The sequence below is a fragment of the Sinocyclocheilus rhinocerous genome, unplaced genomic scaffold (assembly GCF_001515625.1).
Source record: "Sinocyclocheilus rhinocerous isolate Xijiao unplaced genomic scaffold, SAMN03320098_v1.1 scaffold588, whole genome shotgun sequence".
Taxonomy (NCBI): domain Eukaryota; kingdom Metazoa; phylum Chordata; class Actinopteri; order Cypriniformes; family Cyprinidae; genus Sinocyclocheilus; species Sinocyclocheilus rhinocerous.
Window position 1 is genome coordinate 751,990 of NW_015635063.1, and position 22,549 is coordinate 774,538.

General features: G+C 35.9%; 1 protein-coding gene across 1 annotated transcript in view; it reads right to left on the minus strand.

Annotated features, from left to right (window-relative positions):
- LOC107746611 (semaphorin-5B-like) overlaps positions 1-22,549 on the minus strand; it is a 64,924-nt gene that overhangs the window by 22,210 nt on the left and 20,165 nt on the right. Inside the window, exons 2-5 of the mRNA XM_016560906.1 lie at positions 22,193-22,266; positions 9,342-9,571; positions 4,865-4,964; positions 4,738-4,783 (exon numbers count right to left, since the gene is read on the minus strand). Coding sequence (XP_016416392.1) covers positions 4,738-4,783; positions 4,865-4,964; positions 9,342-9,525 — 330 coding nt within the window. The 5' untranslated portion in view covers positions 9,526-9,571; positions 22,193-22,266. The remainder of the gene's footprint in view (positions 1-4,737; positions 4,784-4,864; positions 4,965-9,341; positions 9,572-22,192; positions 22,267-22,549) is intronic.

Here is a 22,549-nt window from a genome sequence, read left to right on the forward strand (position 1 = left end):
AGCAATGTTACAACTCTATTCTCAATGTTACAAACACTACTACACTCACAACTCAAGACGAAGATGCTGTTTTGCCTGTCTACAGTGCAGACTACATAGGGAATGTTTCAGCTGCCAGACATACTTAAAAGCTTTCCTGTTTTCCGATTTGCAAAGGAATCTTTTTAATGATTCGACTGAACTGATTCACGGCACATTCATCACTCCTTGTTTGCGAGTAAAACTGTGACGTGTGACGAGTCAGAATCATAAACAACAGTATTTAAATATTTAGTTCACAACACAAATTGTAAAAGATCACACAGAGATGATTCAAACAAATCTGTAAATTGTTTACTTCAACCTGTTCCTTTAAACGAACTGCCTGGACCAACAAATTCGGTAAAGTGCAAATATCGACATGCCTTTTACCTTAAAAAGCCATGACAACAAACCTAAACCTTTCTTGTTATTATGATTAGGAGGCAGAATAAGTAAATGAACTAAAACTATGAAAGATAATCAGTCATGGGAAGCTCTTCCATTCACTCAGATTCTTTCCTTAATGTGAAGAAGGTATGAAACACACAATAATAGAAGACAAAAAGACGGAAGGTGGAAAGTTTCGCTGCATATACACAATATGACTCTATAGTGAGGGAGAGCAACTGTGTGACATTTAATTAGGGAACACTGGATGGTTTGTCTTAATCGCATTGGTTCCCTTATCTGAAACGAAAACCCTTGAATGTGTTGTTTCACTCGTTTTAAGACGTTCTTCCTCTCTTTTGTTCCTTGTCCCTCCCTCTCCTTTCACAGGCTGCTTTGTCATGTTTATCTGTGTTGTCATTTGGCTAGAAAATAATGATGTAGACCAGAGTCACACACACACACTATAGAATGAAATAATAAAGCATGATTTTGTATTGGATGTGACGCTTACTGAAGGCATCAGCTGAAGAACTGTGAGGATCCAGCAGAGCCTGAATGGAGTGGAAAGGTCACAGATAAAGCACAGAGCTCTTCACAGCCGGGGGACGTTTTATAACAAAGATAAGCACAGCCAGATCTAAAATAACTCACACTATCACACAATAGGTTGAACTGGGCAAAACTTCACCCTAAAATCAAAATATACACTATATAGTTCAAAGGTTTGGGTAGGTAGGATTGTTTTTTTTTAAAGAAATTACTACTATAATTTATCAAGGACACATTAAAATGATCAAAAGTAACAGTAAAGTCATTTATACAATTATAAAAGATTTCTGTTTCAAATAAATGCTATTTGTTTGAACTTTTTAATCATTAAATAATCCTGAAAAAAAGATTTCCACAAAAGGAAAATGAAGCAGAACCACCGTTTTCAACGTTAAAAATAATAATTAATTCTTGAGCAGTGAATCAGCATATTAGAATGATTTCTGAAGGATCGTGTGACACTGAAGACTGGAGTAATGATGCTGAAAATTCAACTTTGCATCACAGGAATAAATTACTTTTTAAAATATATTACAATAGAAAACAGTTATTTTAAATGTGCATAATATTTCACAATTGTACTGTATTTTTGACCAAATAAATGCAGTCTTGGTAAGCAGAAGAGACTTATTTTAAAAACTTTTTTTTTTTATCTAATTTTTTGGATAAAAACATCTGCTAAATGACAGAGCAAAAATATATCATTACTGTAAAGAGAAAAAAATAAAGATATATTATTTAAAACGTAAAGAATATGTACATATATGTATTCATAGTACTTAGTACTGTGTTAAATTATGCTGCTTTAAATGCAATGCATCATTGTATGACAGTGTTGTTTAATATAATATAGTAACTTTATTACAGTAGTGAGAGTTCAATGAAAGTCACCACTGAGGATACAAAAAAGGGAATTACAAAAACTAAAATTATAATAAAGAGCCCCATTAAAACTTTAAGAATTTATTTTGATGGAGCTTTGACTTTAATGGAGCAAAGATTGATGTGCAGTGGACAAGAGGTTTCAAATACAACAATGCAACAATCAGGCAATAATTAAAGCGATACATGACTGACAGCCAGGAAATGTAAAAACATAATCTGGCGCCTATTGCCTTTTGTGAATATTGTAAAGATGCCGTTCTGAGCATGATCAATTATTTTCTTTAAGTGCTTTTGCTGTTTAGTGGTAGTTTAAGAAGTTTTAGGCACAACATTGCATACACTAATATAAAAAGAAAATGGATTGTAGTGCATATTTTTTGATTGATAAGTGACATCTGTGCCTCTGTACTCTTGAAAAGCAGCAGGCGCTTCTGATGAGCACACACTCGTCTGCAAAAGGAGCTGATTACACACGTTCTGACAAACTGCATCTGTTCACTTGACTTTTGCAAACTATATTTCACGCTTGTTGTTTAAGAGAAAGATGGAGAAACAAAAAGAGGGAGCGCAAGGGTTCAGAAAGCAATCATCAATCTAGCCGTGCCTCTGCAGTCATCAGTTGAAGAGCAGGATTCACCCTGAGAAGATCTGTGAGGGTCAGACTTGCGTCACCTCTGGATGTTGAGGGGTTGTGTTCTTTCTCCAACACACTAAAGATCTGCTCATCCAGGCACGATCATTTGACCTCAGCTAAAACGCTCTTATCTGCCCTCTCTATCTCTCTCTGCGGCCTGGTCCTGACCAGAACCATCATTAAACCAGAACGATTTCAAGACAGATATAATAAATCATTGACATATGCAACAGATTCAAACATCTCATTATCATATCTTTCATGACTGGTGTGGCTGATGTGTGTAACTTTACTGAATCTCAAATAAATAAAATAAAATAAAATAAAATAAAATAAAATAAAATAAAATAAAATAAAATATTAAAATGTATAGCTTTTATTATTAGCCTTGTCCCAGAATCAAACTTTAAATCTTAAAATACGAAAATCTAACATAAAATATGAATAATGACATTTTTAATTTTATTATAATCAAAACAAAGAATGAAATTTTCAAGAATGAAATGCAATTTAAATATTTATTGTGTGACAACGCTCTCATCATTTTTTTACCAAATTTCAGCCGTTTTTACCATAATTTCTACCACAACCAGCAATTTTGCCCCTAAAACATTTTTTCAAAAGTTTGCATACTAACTTCCTGAGGTGTTTACCAAGATGACTAAAATAACCTTTGAAAATGTTTTTTATTTTTTTTTATTTTTTTAAGTTAAACAAATTGAAAGTGTCTGCCTTTTTATGAAAAATGTTTTTAAAATGTCATTTGCACCACAAAATGAATGATTATTTAAGACGGGATGGAAATGACATTCATTAATGATGGACAAATTGTCAAAATTCTATCTTTGGTTCCTGCAAATATGCAGTTTTACATATTGATCTACATGATGTAAGTGAAATATGTACATTCTAAAAGAAATTCAAAGAATTTTTTTCAGAACAGAGATGTAGAGGAGCGCAGTGAGGAGTTTGTCATACTGCTGTGTGTGTGTGTGTGTGTGTGTGTGTGTGTGTGTGTTTGCTCGAGGGGTGACTGTGGGTCACTCTTGTGGACAGGGTCATGAAGTCACCCTAAATCACTGGATTTTGACAGATTCTTGTGAGATCTGCCTCCAAGGCGTCACCCCTCTCAGGGTTACGGTGAGCGTTTAGAGGGTTCACCAGCAGGGTCTTCCACAAACGCCAGTGAAGTCACTCTTAGATATCACACAAGTGCTCAAAGCTTTCAACAGGCTTGTCACGCAAGCACAACACAATCTCAGCATTCCCACCATACGCTAAGTGCAGAGGTGGTCTCAAATCATCCTTCAAGACAAACAAGGCCAATTTAAACCCACTCCCAGATGAGATTGCTGTCTACAGCAGCTCCTCACCTCAAACACAGACAATCTGCAGCAGCAGACAAACGTACAGACGTCTGCATATTGAACGGATCATATTCTACACTTTATTTGATCCACAGTGCTAGTGAAGATATCTCGCACCAAAAACAGTCAGAAAGTTTTTCCATAACCATTTGCCCACAAAACATACTCTAAAGGATGAGCAAACAATGACAGAATTAGCTTTTTGAATTATTCTGTTAAGAACTAAACTAAACTAAACTAAAATTCCATTAAAAAAAATAATAATAAAAAATCAAAAAAAATAAATGTATAGATTTTATTATTACCCTGGTCCCAAACATACACAATAATTAGAAGATGAAAAAAATATTTTAAGTAAATAAATACATTAAAATTAAAATTTTATTATAACCCAGGTACCAAACAGACATTATCTGATTCTTATGCTCAAAACATACTCTACAGAAGGATAAGCAAATTATGACATTTCATTTTTTAATGAAAATAAATAAATAAATAAAGTCTAAAATAAAATTAAATAATTTATTTTTTTGATTTAATTTTTAAATTAGATTTAAACATTTCCTCCTTTCAAGAGATTCAGAGGAGAGGCGCTCAAATCAGGATGCTGAACATGACGCAGCTGTCTTGGAAGTCAATGCTTTTCAAACATCTGCACAATACCAGATGCTACTGAATGTGTGTTTTTGATTTGTTGGATATTTCTGCTTCTGTGCGTCAGCACTTTCGAACATGTGGGCAATCATAATAAAATACAGAGTCTAAGTGTATGTCTGGCATGGGATGAATTAAATGGACAGTGCTGGTTCTGCATTTCTAGAGACGTCAAGATGATTGGATGGACAGATGGGAAGGAGAATAAAGAGAGAAAGAGAGCAAGTGACGTCCTACCTGCAGGAGAGAGACGTTGCTCAAACTCAACCGGAAGAGATGATTCCTACACAGAGAGAGATGCTTTAGGTTTGGCAGGCTCAGCTGAGCTTGTACTTCTGTGTGTGTGTGTGTGTGTGTGTGTTACCTGGCTCCCACTATCAGCTGGTTCCTGGTGAGGTCGAGTGCGAGCGGTGAGTAGTCATTCACTCCAGGCAGAGAGAAAGAGGACAGCCACGGGCTCAAAGCTACGGCAGAAAAGAGCCACAGGTGACATTTAGACAGTTAGCTGTGAGCCAACACGTTTAATCTGCTGTTTAGCTGCTGGTTTCACTGTTTGTAATACCACAAACTGAGAAAAATCCCACAAGTTCAAAATCCTTGTGCGATACTCTTCATGTTGCTGAGCGACTTCACTGTTCTGTATGATTTGTCTCTGCACACATACAGCGTAGATGTTTTGTGAACCGTGTCAGGAACTGTCTAAGAGAGTTTGATTCATGCATTAATTATCTTGTTCATGATAAGACGCATTATGCACTGATGCAATTTACACACAAACAGGAAGTCTCTTCTGCTCCCCAAGGCTGCACTGATTTGACCAAAAATACAGTAAAAACAGCATAATTGTGAAATATTTTTACAATTTAAAAGAACTGTTTTCTATTTGAATATATTTTAAAAAGTTATTTATTCTTGTGATCAAAGCTGAATTTTCAGCATCATTACTCCAGTCTCCAGTGTCACATGACCCTTCAGAAATCATTCTAATATACTGATTTGCTGCTTAATATTTTGACACACGATATATTTTTTCAAGATTTTTTGATGAACAAAAAGTTATAAAATTGCATTTTAATGAAACATAAATCTTTTTCAACACTGTGAATGCTTTTACGGTCACGTTTGATCTATTTAATGCATTCAGGCAAATCTTGCTGACCCCAAACTTTTGCACAGTAGTGTATGATTAGATTTTTAAAAACAATGGCAAGTTTCACAGCCCACCAACAACGTTAATGCATTCAGAGGCAGGAACAGCTGCTGGCAACCTGGTGAACTCCAGCTGTATGTGCGAGGATACTTAATATATGTTGTCCTGTTTAAGAGAAACAGCCACAGAGAAAGAGAAAGCAAGGGTTGGGAGTCCAAACCACACACGCTGGACCATTAATGAGGTGTGATACTCACGAAACCAGACGCCCAATCACAACATCAGCCACAACACAACTCTCATACAGAAAGACAGAGAGGAGGTGAAGGAATAGACTGCAAATTGTTGTGAAACTTTAAATGCAACCTTTGCAAAACTAGTTTTTGGGGTGTGCTGCCAGTAACGCACTACAACAAACTATTTCTTTTCAAAATAATGAACTGCATAAAATCATTTAGTGATGTGTATGTGTACTGCTAAACATCAGTGAAGACAACGTCATTGGCTGCTGCTTGTTGGAGAAGAAGGAGAAGATGCAGTGGACCTAAAAGATATTTCGTCACTTAAAGGTGCTTAGAAGTTATTTTAGAAAAACACACGCAAAAATGTCCAAGACTACATAAACAGCAAAATAAATATCTGTCCATCTGAAGCAGACTGTGCTGATTTACCAATCAGAACATTTAGTCAATTAGAAACACTCTGTTTGGCCAAAAGCTATTTTGAAGGAGAGCATTTTGGTGAGGTCGGCACTTTCGGACTCTTTCTGATTGTCAAATTGCACGATATGGGCCTAGTGAAATCTTGCGTAAAAGCCAAGACAGACTGTGCAACATTGACTGTCTTTCATATCAGAATATCCCTCATGTCAGTCTAAACTAGAAGACTTTTTTCTTCTGTGGAACAAAATAGCAGTTTCTGTTTCAGTTCTCATTTTGACTTCCATTGTATTTTGTGTCCACATTACATTTCGCAGAAATGAGGAATACAACAGGTAATTCCGTACAATGAAAGTCAATGGGAACCGAAGCTGTTTGGTTACTAACAATCTTCAAAATATCTTCGATTATATTGGTAAACCAAACAGTTTCCGTTCCTATTGGTTTCCATTGTATTGTTTGGCTATACAATAGAAGTAAATAGGATTCAAAATTGGTTACCAACACTGGAACATGAAGGTGAGTAAATGATGACATATTTTTATTTTTTGGTGACTTATACCTTCAGTCAGTGTTTGTGTCAGTTGTTCAATCGTAATCTTTTATGACTTCCAAAAAATTGTCTAAGATGGCAAAATCGTGGAGAAAATCATACTGTGTGAACCAGGCTTAAGTTTAACGGAAGAAAGCAGAACAAATGAAATAGCTTATAGCACCTTTAAAATGTGTGATTTAAATGTCTGAAAATGTTTTAGTGGCAAAAAGAAAACAGTGACTAATGATGAAATGATCAGACATTTCAGGAACAGTTCGGCTGAAGAGAAGAAACACCCCATTTAGTTCTCCAAACAGTGCTGAAGCAAGTGCTGCTGTAAATCAGGGTCGTTATCACCCTAAAACAGATGACTACACCCTCAATAAATGCTCCTGAATCTCTCTAGGTGGGCAAAATCACTCTCTCAATGTCTTTAGTGTACAGCAGCTTCTGCTACTTTTGTTTGTTTATGATTTAACGCCATGCGAGCTACCTCGGCTATATTCATGGCAAGAACGAGGTTAGTTAAGTTAAATTAAGTTTTTAAATTTGATCTTAGATAAAAATTCTAAAACTACATCTGGCCTTACTTCATTAAAAATCTGTCCATAAAAGTCTACAGCAAAATAAAGAGTTCAGACAGACTTTAAACTATTACAATCCATCAAAATATGCTTCAAAGATAATGGATTCTGGCACAAAGAACATAAAGGAGGATCTTCACCCGCCAACAGAAAACTATGGGTTAGTCTGGAATGTCAGCTTCTGCTACTACTGCAATTCACTAACACTTCTATAATAGAGGACAATATAACACTTACAGTGTAGCCTCGCATATACTAACAGAGCAGACTGTGTCGATTAGTGTGCGATATTAGAAACTGCAGGGCGTGAGCACATACTCCTGATCGTACACACAGCTGTGTTAACCTTTAACATCTGGCCAGCATATGGTTAAAACTGTTAAACACAGACAGGTACCAATGAAAGGCCGCTGGCAATTAACTAGTATTAGGCTACGTTTACACGACAACGATGTAGTCAAAAACGGAAAAGTTATTCCCTTGTGTTTTTAAAACGTTTCACGAATACAGGACAACGTTTTCAAAACGATTCGTGTTTACACATATCCGCGAAAACGACCAAAAACGCTGTATTACGTATGCCAGGCCAGTAGTTCACGTACTACGCACGCGCATGACATCACCGTTTTCACGGTTTCACGTTATCACGTTTTCACCGTTTTACACGGAAACGATAACGGTGGCGTTTTCAAAAACCTGCACTTTGAAACCCGTTTTCTAAAATTTGCATTTTCAGTCCCCAAAACGCCGTTGTCGTGTAAACGAACAGGCAAAATGCATAAAAAGTTTCCCGTTTTTGGCTGAAAACGCTGTCGTGTAAACGGCCCCTCAGATGAAAACATACCCTGGACCGGCAACAGGCCATTAATGGACGGCCTGATGGATACTGCACATAAAAGTGGCAAAAGTTTCCTCAAAACAGACAGCTCTAATCTGAATGATTGGCTTTAGGCAATTTCAGGTGTTAAAGTGCAACAAATAGAGTTGGTTTGTTGTTTTACATGTCAGCAAAGTCCCTGTAAAGCAATTTGATTCGCTTGGTGGCCATCTTTCCATGGTTTGTCAAGGTTATGTTTCAATTATGTGTCAAAGAAACAATAAAATCTGACAAAAATAGTGCAATTAACTTCTTTGGCCCAAATCAAGCTACACTACTGTTTAAAAGTCTGTAAGATTTTTTCAAATATTTTTGAAAGAAGTGTCAAGGCTGCATTTATTTGATTAAAAATATAATAAAAACAGTAATGTTGTGAAATATTATTACAATTCTAAATAGCTGCTTTCTATTTTAATATATTATAATGTGTAATTTATTCCTGTGATGTAAAGCTGAATTTTCAGCATCATTATTTTTTTTTATTTACTGCTCTAGAAATATTTCTATTTATTATCAATGTTGAAAACAGTTGTGCTGCTTCACATTTTTGTGAAAACGCTAATACGTTTTTTTCATGATTTCCTGATGAACAGAAAGTTCAACAATACAGCATTTATTTAAAATGGAAATCTTTTGCAACATTATAAATATCTGTACTGCCACTTTTGATTCATTTAATGCATCCCTGCTGAATAAGTATGGTCTAGCTAATGCACATTTAATAATAAAACGCAAGTGATGTCTTTTTCAAAAAGGCTCTTGTTACTGAAAGTTACAGCCTTCATAATGAGCAATGTGATTTCTCCCATTCATTTTACTGTTATTATCCCGTCTCAGTTTCAGTTAGATGGTCTCTTCTGATCTAGCTGCAATGTGGACGTTTGGCTATGTGAGACTCACGAGCAGTTTCTACCAGCTCGACCAATATTACTGAGATGTTCAGGGAAAAAAATTATTAAAAGGCTTAACGTTTTAACCTTTGGCTTCAAATGCGATGATGGAAAGGGCAGGAGAGAGCGCAGTATTTTACACCCACCTGTGTAGGAGGTAACGGGGTGCATTTTTCTCCGGCACTCTTCAGGCAGAGAGGGCACAGACTCAGGGTCAGAGGTCGCTGGGAGTGATGGCGTCTGTGACGTGACGAGAGGCAGAGAGAGGAGGCGGAAGATGACAAGTCCAGAGAAGAGCAGCGGTCCGACCCGGAACGGCAATGCTGTCATGATTACTGCAACAACCACTCCTGTTCTCAGGAACGATGACAGAGTCCTGAGAAGAAAGAGCAACATTCGAGTTTGGTAAGTGAAAGCTTCATTTGTTTTAGGGAAATTGATTTTAACGCTAACTTTTAAACCTTTAAAGACAGACCTGTTGTGAGCTACGAGGTTGTTAACAGATGGTTTATACTTTTGCTGAAGCCATCAGTCCACATTATTTCAACTTATTTTTTAAGTAATCAAGTTTGACAGCTGAAGTTGGGGTGAAAACTACATTACCCATGATTCTGCTGTACAGAAAATTTCACCAATCAGAGAGTTGCAGAGACTAAATCGCGACAAAAGATCTTGCAGGGAATGCTACAAATTACATAATCGATTCGGTCTCCCTACACTCTCAAAATACTTAAAGGGGTCATATGATGCTTTTTTAAAGATCATTATTTTGTGTATTTGGTGTAACAGAATATGTTGACATGCTTTAATGTTCAAAAAACACATTATTTTTCAAATACTGTACATTATTGTAGGTCCTCTATGCCCCGCCTCTCTCAAACGCTTCGTAAATATAAATCTTCAAAATTTCTAGTAAAACGGGTTTTGAATTATAAATTATGAAACTATACAAATCAACAAAATAAACCAAAAACCGGAAGAACAGAAAGAAAACAGATGGACAACCAGACAGCAAGTGAGTTAGACGGACAGATAAACAGACAGAACGCAGAGAGACGGCTTCATCTTCTCCTGAAGGGTTAAGATGGTGTAAGTCTTGCTCTTTCTAATCTAATTAACCTCTATCTCTCATCAGAGTAAACGACTGGACCTCTTCCAAGACCCGCAGCAGTTCAACATAATGTTATTCTAAAACATAACATTGATTTTGCTTTAATTGTCAGCCTGTGGACGATGAGCCAGCAGATCATTAAAAGTTTAATTACAAGTTGAAGAAGGGATTTTGATATATTTTCAGCCTGTCATGGGAATCAATGGGTCTCTGTAATGACCTCCCTAAAGTTTAAAACGCTTCACCCAGTTCATTTTCCATTAGGTGTTTGACAGCGCTTGAGGCTCAGGGAAACCCAACGTGTAAACACACATCTGAGATCTTACATAAGCTCAGAATGTATATACACACAGCTTCACTTCAATACAAACCTCCCTGTTAGTCCTCGAGTAAACACAAACACACATGCACAAACACATGCTCAATCACACTTAAACATACTTCCTGACACGTCATAGAGAAACCACTGCAGCATCTGTCTTGGTTTTACACAAACACGCCAAACACTGGCCACTCTGTAGAGAGGTGGTCTGATGTCCTGTATCTGTAACTAGGTAGGGATGCACCGAATGTTCGGCAACCAAAATTATTCGGCCGAAAATAGCAAAAAAATCTCTTTCGGTGTTTGGCCGAATAAGCGAAAAGGCTGAATAATATGTACCAAACAATGACTAACGCGATCAAATAGAGCACGCACTAATGCAGTAAACATGTCGGCAGTGTGAAAGTATTTAAAACTATCAGAGAAAGACGCAGAAATCATTACAAGCACGAAGCACCGACAGCGAGAGACTGTTTAGTGCTGCATCACACGTCTCCGATGAGAAGAAGAGGTGGCTGATGCTGGTGGTTAGGCTACTGTGTGATGATTGAAATCGCGAAATGGCCTCAAAAGATTAGTAAATAAACTGCAGAATGTTATATTTTCTAATGCACGCAGGAATTGCATGTATTCTGACAGCGCTGCACGAGCTCGCGGTGCTATCTGCTCATTAGTCAGGGTTCAAAGTCCGCATGCACAAATGCATGCTTCGGCCAATAATTTTCATTTCGGTGCATCCCTATAACTAGGCACACCTTTTTCACATTTTTGTACTGATTCAAATGGAAATACTCATATACTTTAATAAGTCAAGTCAGTCCACTCGGGTCATCTTAGAAAGACCCCCAAACAGCTATTTTTCATTTAGAAAAACATTTTAAAATTTTAAAAAGGAAAGCCTAACAACTCCAAAACAATGTCAAGATTATAAATAACAGCTGATGCCCCTATCAAAATAACTATTGGCCTTTTGGCATTTCTCCATATTGTCGCCATATTTAATGTTACAATTTTTCACATTAATTTTTCAACAAGTGATCCTTGCGTACGTGCAAATAATTTTCAGGAATTGAAATTAAGTTAAATTTAAAATAAATTTTAAATGAAGTTGCCTTGGAAACTACCTGAAATAAGTTTAAGTACTACGATTACTAAAACTGAAATAAAAATAAATAAAGTGAATACAAATTTAAAAAGAAAATAATAAAAATTATAAAAGCACATAAAAAAATCACCAAACCACAAACTAAAATTAAAATGAAAACTGAACATGTAAAAATAAAAGCTTATTCAAAATATTATAAAAAATTATCATAGCAAATAAATTATATTAAAATAACACTGAGCTGAAAGCTTCATTTAAATGTTTTTATTTAAAAATTCAAACAGCTTTTATTCAAAATTATTATTTTATTAAAAAGAAAAACAAAACAAATGATACCCTGTCCAAACAACATATTAATACCTAAATATTCAAAATAAAAAATTTCGGGAACATTTTCAGCTGAAAGTTTCATTTTAGCAGAAACAAACATTTTTACATTTGATTTTACATGGTATTTAATAAACTGATGTGTGAGCTGACTTTTTCAGGGTTAAAACACTTTTTCATATACCAGTTGAATATGCAGAAAACAACTATAACTATAAGTTGATTTAACCCCAAAACAATATAAACAATATAAACTTCCCATCCTAAATGGCAACACTGGCTCATTGTGGGCGGGGCTATCTGTGTGTCTCACCAATAGCAGACAGGGGGAGTGTTTACAAAACCCTTTTGAAAACTGTACTTATTTTTACGGATCCATTTAATGACACTACTATCGGAGCCGAAATTGCACTCTTCAGCTTCATACAACATTTATACAATACTCTCAAAATCCAGTTAATAAGGAAAAACAGTCACAGCAAGGGGAGGGGGTGTGTAGAATTGTATGAATGGTGTGTATTTGAATTCTTTGGAAATGCATCGAGTTTTCAGTGGAATTCTCTGGCAGCGAGCGCCGCATGCGTACTGTTGCTCTTCTTCTTGGCTCCGGGAGCGTGACGCTGTGACACTGAACTTCATCGCCGACCATGTCTAATGCACCTCAATAGCAAGACCCTCAATCCCCCAAATCCCCCTTAATACCCTCAGCACTCCCACATTCAGTCTATTCATGCCCACCTTCTCAGACTCATCAGAGGCCATAGAGATGGAGGGATGACGGAGAGAGAGATGGAGAACCATGAAAGCCAATGATGGCAGTGACAAATGCACCGGAGGGGAGGCCAGGGTCAGACAATGAGCAGACTAGGTGGGCCACTGACGGCCCGTCTGAAACGATTCCTTTTGGGTTAATAGAGGAGATATGAAAGAACGGGATGAATAAATAAGGTCAAAGATGGTTGACAGGCACAAATGCGCTCAATAACACACAGATATCCTCGAGGTCAGTACAGGTTAATAATGGGCTGACAGCTCTTCTAACTAGATTAGACTATGAGTGAACAATTCAAACAATGTGTGCTAAAGTTACTCAAGATTTCCAAGGATGTTTATGGGTAATTCACAAGGCAACTTCAATTTTTCAGACTGTGCTGTTTCTACACAATATTGCGACATTGCTCGAGGTCACGCCTGGTTTAGAGGCAGTTTGTTTCTTGCACTTGCAAAGTAGTACAAAATCCACCAAAACAATCAGTGATTTACGAGAGCATGAGATTATCAACTAATGTTATTATATAATAGAGACATTTCAAAGTGTAACTATATCCCAGTCATAACATAATGCTTGATTATGAGATTATCAGAATTAAACAGTCTCCCCTTTTGTTGTAACAATATTTAAAAAATCATAAATGTGGTTTCACTTCTACTCAGGTTTCTGTCTGTCTGATCTATTAAGATTTTTTTAAAGAGATTAATAAGGATTTATTAAAATTGGTCAAAAGTGACAGTAAAGACATTTAAAAATCTTCCAAAAGATTTCTATTTCTAATAAATTCTGGTGAACTTTTCATTTACCTTTCACTATTCATCAAAAAAAAAAAATTCCCGATTTCCAAAAAATATGAAACAGCACTACTGTTTTCAACATTAATAATAAAAAATGTTTCATGTTTAGCAAATCAGCATATTAAAATGACTTCTGAAGGATCATGTGACACTGAAGACTGGAGTAATGATGCTGAAAATTTTTGCGTCCCAGAAATAAATTACAGTTTAATATATATTCAAACAGAAAACAGTTGTTTTAAATTGTAATAATATTTCACAATATTTTTTGGTTTTACTGTCTGTTTGGTGAGCACAAATCAATAAAACATAAAAAATCTTACTGACCCAAAACTTTTGAATGGTAAACAAACTTCACATATAGCTTTCTATTACATTATATTCAGCTGTCCAAAAAATTTTTTGAACAATTTCAAATCTCTTTCTTTTCATTTACTGAAATTCAGATTCTCTCTCATATAATAAAATTTATCCTCTCCCACTTTTAAGGTCCTTGCACACGGAGTCCGAAATTTTCGTATGCATTTTTTCGTATTCGTCACCCTTTCCTATCAAAATGAATTTTTTTATGACGGACGAAAGTTTCGGAGGCAGTGTGTAAACGTGATTGACACAACGTGAGGTCATATTTATTTTTCAACGTGCGAAAATTTCGGACAAACATTCGGACTCAGTGTGCAGAGACCTTTACAGAGGCTTTCCACCTCAATTTCTCTCCTCTCACTTCTGTTCTCATGTAGGTTCTGCACCAAAATATCTCTTTAATACCTGATGAGAGACCAAAATGACTGAACCACTTTCTCTCTCACACCAAAGCTCAGTAAAGCAGAAAGTGAAGCCCTGCGCTGTGTCTGTGTAAAGGTTGTGACTCTGAGGGCAGGAGCTGTTTGGCGTCCTGCAGCTCTCTGCAGTAACACGCTGTCGTCTCGTCAGTGCAGTCTAACCCAGACGGAGAGATTTAAAGGCCTTTATGTGGAATTACAAACTGCACTGGCACTTCCTGCCCTGGACGCCCATGGTTCCCTCTAAAGCAGTGTCGCAAGACAGGGTTCAAAGTGCATGCTTTGAGCCCAAAATGACAGCTAAGGTGTTTGTGTGTGCAGAGGAGGACAGTAGTGAAGTATTTTTACTCTGCTGTAAAAGTACTTTTCAAGTGTCAGTACTTTATCAGAGTGTTTTTCTTTAGAAAACTTTACTTCACATCATTCCAAAGCATAATATTGCACTTTTTTTTTCACTACGTTTCATATTAAATATCATTTAATACTTAATTACATTAGATAAAAATGTGACTGAGCAACTGACAACTGTATCAGCGCAGATTTTCCTCGCGCTTTGGACTTTGAACCTGTTAACAAGCAGATCTGCTGCGAGTTCGTGCAGCGCTGTCAGAATACATGCAATGCGCGCGTGTATTAGACAACATAACGTTCTGCAGTTTATTTACTAATTGTTTCAATTTCAATCAAACAGTAACCAGCAACAATCACCCCTTCCTCTTCTCAATGCAGACATGCGATGCAGTACTAAACAGTCTCTCGCTGTCGGTGCTTGCAATGATTTTTGCGTCTTTCTCGGACAGTTTTAAATGTTTCCACACTGCTGACGTGTAAACTTTTATTTATGAAATGTAGTGCAGTAAAAAGTAAGACTTTATGCTTTGGAATGTAGTGAAGTAAATGTTTTCCAAAGAAAAACACTCTGATAAACTACAGATCATTTTAAATGTACTTGAGTAAAGTAAAAATACTTCACTACTCTCCGCCTCTGTGTGTGTGAAAGAGCCAAATATTTTTAAAGCAAAGTTATGATCGATACAATTTCAAATCTACTGACACCATGTTGTTAATTACCATAGAAAATAATCATGATTTCTCTCAATTTGTGTATAGGAACAAAAACTGAACAAAACATTTTTAAATACAGATTGTTTCAAAGTATAGCAACAAGACTAACTGTTTGTGCAACCAACCAATAGCGTGCATAAAAACTTGTCACATTTGCCATTATGTTTGGTGCTAAATTATTTCCAAACTTTAATCTCCTGTCATCACCATGTACAATCAATACGCTTTTTTACGCAGTTTTACACAAATATGCTCAAAGACTGTACAGTACAGAAAAGACAAATACAGTAATATTGCAAAATATTATTTAAATTTTCTGTTAAATTATAATAAGATGCCATTTTTTCAGCATCATTACTCCAGTCTTCAGTGTCACATGATCCTTCAGAAATCATTCTAATATGCTGATTTGCTGCTCAAGAAACATTTCTGATTATTACCAATGTCAAAAACAGTTGTGCTGCTTCACATTTTGGTGGAAACTGTGATATGTACATATATAATATATCAAATATTTTTTTCCAGGATACTTTGATGAATAGAAAGTTCAAAAGAACAGCATTTATTAGAAACACAAATCTTTTGTTACATTATAAACATCTTTATCATCACTTTTGTTCAATTTAATGCATGCTAAATAAAAGTATTAATTTCTTTCAAAAAATCTCAAACATTTGAACAGCAGAATAACTGTCCACAAAGAACTGTTTAAACGAATCAAACTCTGTAATGTATAATAACTAGATGTTCATCTGCCTAGAAAAGTACTCTTACTGTTACAAACCGAACTTTATAGCAAACCAACACATATTTTTAAATGGAATTAGCTCTTTAAAGGAAAAAACATGTTTTCACATTTCTGTGCCTTGCCTTCCACTGTACGTGATGTAAAGTAAACACAACATTAGTTTCTACATACTTAGGGACGAAAGAAAGACAAGAGAAGTGATAATGAGCAGCTGGGATTGCAGGAAGCGTTTCAAGATGAACTCAGGAAAGTCCAGACAGCTGGAGCCATCAGTTTAGTCCAGATGTTACAGAAGAACCGAGCTGGTCACATTACCTTTCAAGTTGAGCGAGAAAGTCTAGTAGTTATTAAGCTAGTTAAAGTCTATGTGAAATCAAATGGACCCTATTTAATTCCTGCACTGCGAGTGATTCATTGGTACACATTATTTCAAAGAAAAAATATTTATCTTCATAATCCTTCATTAAATGTAATAACTTCTGCCCCTACTTTGGGTAACTTTAATTTAAAGTCAAAATTGAACTCTCCTTCATATACCCTAAAACACAACACAATGCAATGCATGATTCAGAAAATACAGAAAATTATTTCTTATTAACAGTACATTTGGCCCCTGTTTTTGGGACTTTTCTCCAAGAGACTTTCTAATGCACATTTCGAGTCTTATTGTGAATATTAAATCAAATAATCTTTTTTGCTTTCAAACTCTTCCATTAAAAAAAGAATCACTAAAAACTTAAGCTACCAGACAATATTAAGCAAGAGACAAATAGCTGTTTTTAGGGACTGTTTTAGCAAATATCACAAGGTCTGAGCACAGTTATAGAAAATAATATTGTGGGGAAAAAACTTCTCTGTATCATATATCATCTGAAAAGCCTCAAAACTTGCTTTTTTAAAAGCATTGCAAGACCCTGTTGTAAATCGTAATGTAAATCATCATATTGTAACGTTTCCTGCTCTTGGTTGAAAAAATTATTTTCTTTTTAAATGCTGGGGTGCCAGACAGAGTTTCTGTCGTTTAATCAAACCAAACTTAGTCAAGTCAGTCTAAGTCAAGAAACATACAAAGGCCTGTGTAACTAAATAGCCACATACCCTGAAATTTGTGAGTTAGGAAATCCTTAAATTTTACAAATGGGAAAAAAAACCTTCAACATAAAAAATAACATTGAACACAAATCACCTTTTGCAGTTTTCAGATCAGTATATTCAAGGTTCAAAAGTTCATCAAATCAGACAAAACATAATAAATGCACAGAAAAGGAGAGCAAGCAGTTCATTAGAAATTGTCCATAGCATAAGCAATGTAGTCCAGCCAAGGAAAATAGATCAATTCAAGCCCAAAACATTCCGTTCAGTTTCTGATATAATCATCAGCACAAATGAACTCCCAATAGTCAAAGTGGCACACACACACAAAAAAAGTAATACTAATATTATCAGTCAACCGTCAACAGTATCCACAGCCGCTGTATTTTACTCACAACCTCGTTTTCCAGAAAGTCCGATTCAATTCCGTGACTCTGTGACTCCTTAAGCGTTGAGATTGATAGTTTTCAGACTCCCGATCCGTCAGTCCATGTCAAAATACACACTTGCTCAACGGCATCCTTGCAGCGTTTAAACAACAATCTACTTGGCATCCAGCAAAGTGTGATGAAGTGATTAGTAATCCAGCAAATGTGAAGTTGTTGGATCGCTATAATCGCCGACGGACTTAACTTTCAACGCGGTAAAACAACAGAAACGCCGCGTGAATCTTCAGAGCTTCTCGAGATACTGCTTGCCGCTTGGCCACCGCCATCCTACCAAAACGGACGTCATCAACTAATAAAGGTACATCCGAGGGCGGAACTCGTACCGTAACCACCCAGATGACTGGAACTACAGAAATATTTACTAATGCTACATGCATTTAGTGTTCTGATTGGGTTAACATGAATGATGAGAATGAATGATGATTAATACTTACTGTTAACATATTACTGATGATGAAAGATATTTCTAATATTGAATGAGTAATGGATTCAAAAGAATTGAATAGATGCTAATTTATTTATTTTTGTGATGACATCGTCACAATATTTCATTTGCAGAGTGCATGCAATTGAAGTTAATTAGCCTAACATCGCCCAACAATGAACATTACTTTTACAGCATTTACAAAATTGGTTAATGTTAATTGTTTTTCTAACAATAAATGTTGTATATGTTTACATTAGTCAATGAATCAATATGAAGTGATGAATTTATAAATTATATTTATAAACCATAAAGAATCATATATAAATGATCATTAACCAAGATTAATAAATGCTGTAAAAATAAAATTACTACAAACTACTGAAGTATGTGTGTATAAATATATATATATATATATATATATACACACACACACACACATATACACCAACATTAAGACGTTTTTGAAAGAGGTCTCTTATCACTAATACGCTGTAAAATACAGGAAAAACAAATACTTATTTAGGATTGTTTTCGCAAATTGCATGAGGTGCGCGCACAGTTACAGCCAATAATATTGTGGGAGTAAATGTGTGTATGATTTATCATCTGAAGAGCCTCAAAACTGTAAGACCATGTTGTTTGTTGCCATGTTGTTCTTCTAATCAATGCATCTACAGCCTCATTCGTGAAATGCAAGCACAAATTTTCTGTATGAATCATCTGTAAAACCATCTTTACATAAATTGTCACATTCCATTCAGTGCAACAATTTCCAAAGAATGCTTTACGGATGATTTACAGAGAAATTCGTTCTGTGTGCATTTCATGAATGAAGTCCGTAGTCTGTGATTGCACACGTCAAACATGACAGAAAACAAGATGTGCACAGGATGAAGACCTTCTGTCTTGTAGATGCACATCATTTGCAGAGTGCATGTAATTTAAGCTAATTCTCGCAGCTAGATTCACTCACAAAAATACCAGATAAACTTCTCAACAAAACATTGCCCACAGAGAACAAGTTTTTGCCCATGAGACCCCAGCCACCCTCAATCCCCAACATTTCTCTAAACGCTGAAAGGGGTCACACAACCGAAACCTTTATCTCTTAAAAGAGACCCTGAACGAACTGTATTCCCATTCACGCAGCTGGAGTTCCGTGCACTACCCTAGTTAGGGCACTAAGACGGGCCAGCAGCCTCTGCCGCCGAGAGCCAACGCCAACCTGAGCGTCCTGAGATAGATGTACGGTGAGACTCAGCCAATAAATGAGCAGTTCCACGGATATTTGTTATATTTCTGAAAGTGTTTGCCTTTTCAGATGCGTCCTTGTTTGCTATTTTTTCCCCCCTAAACCTTCCACTCCTTCACTGTCTCTGCGTGAAAGCCTTCTCTGTGCGACCGGCCAACTATCTGTCAAAGCAGGGGCTCTTTAGCACGTGAATGAAGTCCGTTGAGCTTTACGGGCGCTCTGAGCGAGCACGTGGTCATCCGCCAAAGCTGAGCACTTTCACTCAGCCCTGACCACGGACCCGAATCTTAAACAGCACGGCAACAAGACCGGCCTTTTATTGTGTCCATCCTCACGCCATTCACGTTTCACTCATTCTCCCTTTCTCTGTCCATCTCTCTTTCTCTTTGTGTCACTGACAACGTCAGGTTTGTGACAGACGCATCTGTCTTAGCAGAGTATTAATAATTTAATATATTCAAGCAGATATAAAAGAGATATAAAAGAATGTTTAAATGAACGTTATATGAGCTTGATACAAAACACACAGCTCACAGCTGTAAATTTGCATATTTGTTTATGAATTGTTGCACATCGACGGCTGGCCCTGAATAATGGACAACATGCACTTAGACTCGAAGTTGCAGATGCATGAATTTTCATTAGCGTGGTTGTTTAGGTTTTCTGTTAGCAATTCATTCTGTTATGAAATGCATCCAACAGCCACACTATTTATATTTATAGCATTTCATAGACTTTTCAAAACAAAACAAAAAAAAAAGTCTTTCTTTCAGACTTTCTTTTTCTGTAAAAACTTTCTACATTAATTCATGCTAGTTAATGCAATAGTGGGCTTTATCCAGCAATGAACATTACTTTTACAGCATTTAATGAACATGGTTAATTTCTACATATACTAGCATTTAACTTTTTAACAATACATTTTATATCGTTTATAGTGCTGTCAAATGATTAATCGCAATTAATCGCATCCAAAATAAAAGTTTTTGTTTACATAATATATGTGTGTGTGTTGTGTATATTTATTTTGTATATATAAATACAAACACATGCATGTATATATTTAAGAAAAATATGTTATGTTTATATATTAAATATATTTATATATATATTATAAAATATAAGAATATAATATATAAATGTATATACATGTAAATATTTTCTAAATATATACTGTATGTGTGTGTAATATACATAATAAATATACAAAGTACACATACATATATTACGTAAACAAAAAAGTTTATTTTGGATGCGATTAATCGCGATTAATCGTTTGACAGCACTAATAGTTTAACATTAAAATAATTAATAAATTAATAAACAATAAAGAATCATTTATAAATTATCATTAACCAAAAATTAATAAATGCTGCAAAATTAATTATATATTTTTTATCAATTTAAATTCATATAAAGAAACTATACCATTCAAAAGTGCTAATGTTTTTAAAATAAGTTTCTTATGCTCACCAAACCTGCATTTATTTGATCAAAAATACAGTAAAAACGGTAATATTGTGAAATATTATTACAATTTAAAATAAATGTTTTCTATTTGAATATATTGTAAAATTTAATTTATTGCTGTGATCAAAGCTGAATTTTCAGCATACTTTCTCCAGTCTTCAGTGTCACATGATCTTCAGAAATCATTCTAATATGCTGATTTACTGCTCAAGAAACATTTTTGATTATTAATGCTGTGCTGCTTCATATTTTTGTGGAAACTGTGATACATTTTATTTTTCAAGATTTTTTGATAAATGCAAAGTTGAAAATAATAGCATTTATTTGAAATAAAAACCTTTTGTCTCATTATAATTGTCTTTACTGTCACTTTTGATCTATGTAATTTAATTCTTTCAAAAAAAATACTGACCCCAAACGTTTATATATATATTAGGTCTTAGCAATCCACATTCTACAGTATACACACTAGATTAAAATGTTATTTCTCCATATCTGCAGTGCAAATTACTGTCAAGACAAACAAAATGAACATGAATATGATTCAATTAAAAATAAAATTGAATTAAAATGAGAGTTGGGAGAGAAACAATATAGGGACACAAAGATAAAACAGAACAACAAAATTAACTGTCCTGACAACAAAGACTAATTTGATTGTATCGAAATGAAAAAAAGAATTATCCCAACAAAAACGACTAATCTAAAATCAGTTATGAGAAATATAAAGAACAAACAGCCAGAAATGACAAGATTAACTCCAATGACAACGAAAACAGATTAACTGAACTGAAACTGAAACTGAACTGAACTGAGAGACAGACAGACACAAAAACAATCAAAATGCTGCAACACTATGGACAATATGGCTAAATTCTTGCATAGTAGCTCCGTCTATTCAGACACACACTTGAAGTGGTCAGTCTCACACACACACACAGAGGCCAGCGCCACAGGCTAAGAGAACAAAGAAAATTGGACACACAATGGGGGAGGTCTGGAGATGACAGCCAAACTGTTTATCAGCATACCTCAACAAAGACACGGAGAGAGGGAGGGGACAGAGAGAGAGAGGGAAGACGGGATGGAGCGCGGAGAGAGAGGACGAAATTGGAAAAGATACGGGATGGACACGAGGGGAGGGAAGACATGTGGGCAAAATTGCTCTCAGGACAAAAAGAAGAAAGGAAAGCACAGTGCAACAAGATGAAAAGACTCACAGGAAGTGGATAGTTTTGTCCACGGATGGACAGATGAGGACAGAAAGAGTGCACTCACCAGGAGGAAGGTGTCAGCAAGGGCTCATTCCAGAGGAGCGCATCCGATAGACTTCAGATCTGTTTAATGCACTCCTAACAGACAGACAGAGAGAGAGAGAGAAATCATTTTAGTCAGCCTCTCGCGGACGGGCTGCGTCCTGAGGAAAGGGGGAGATGAAGGGGCTTCAGTAATGTGTGCAGTGAAGCATTCAGCCCTGTGAAAAACAAACTGTTAACTTTCTCAATCGAGGGAGGCTGCTGGGGGCACGACGGCAGTGTGTGTGTGTGTGTGTGTGTGTGTGTGTGTGGCATGTGAGACGAGCTCACGCGGGTAATGAAAGGGTTAAAATTCCTCTAATTGTTCCCAAACTGAGGC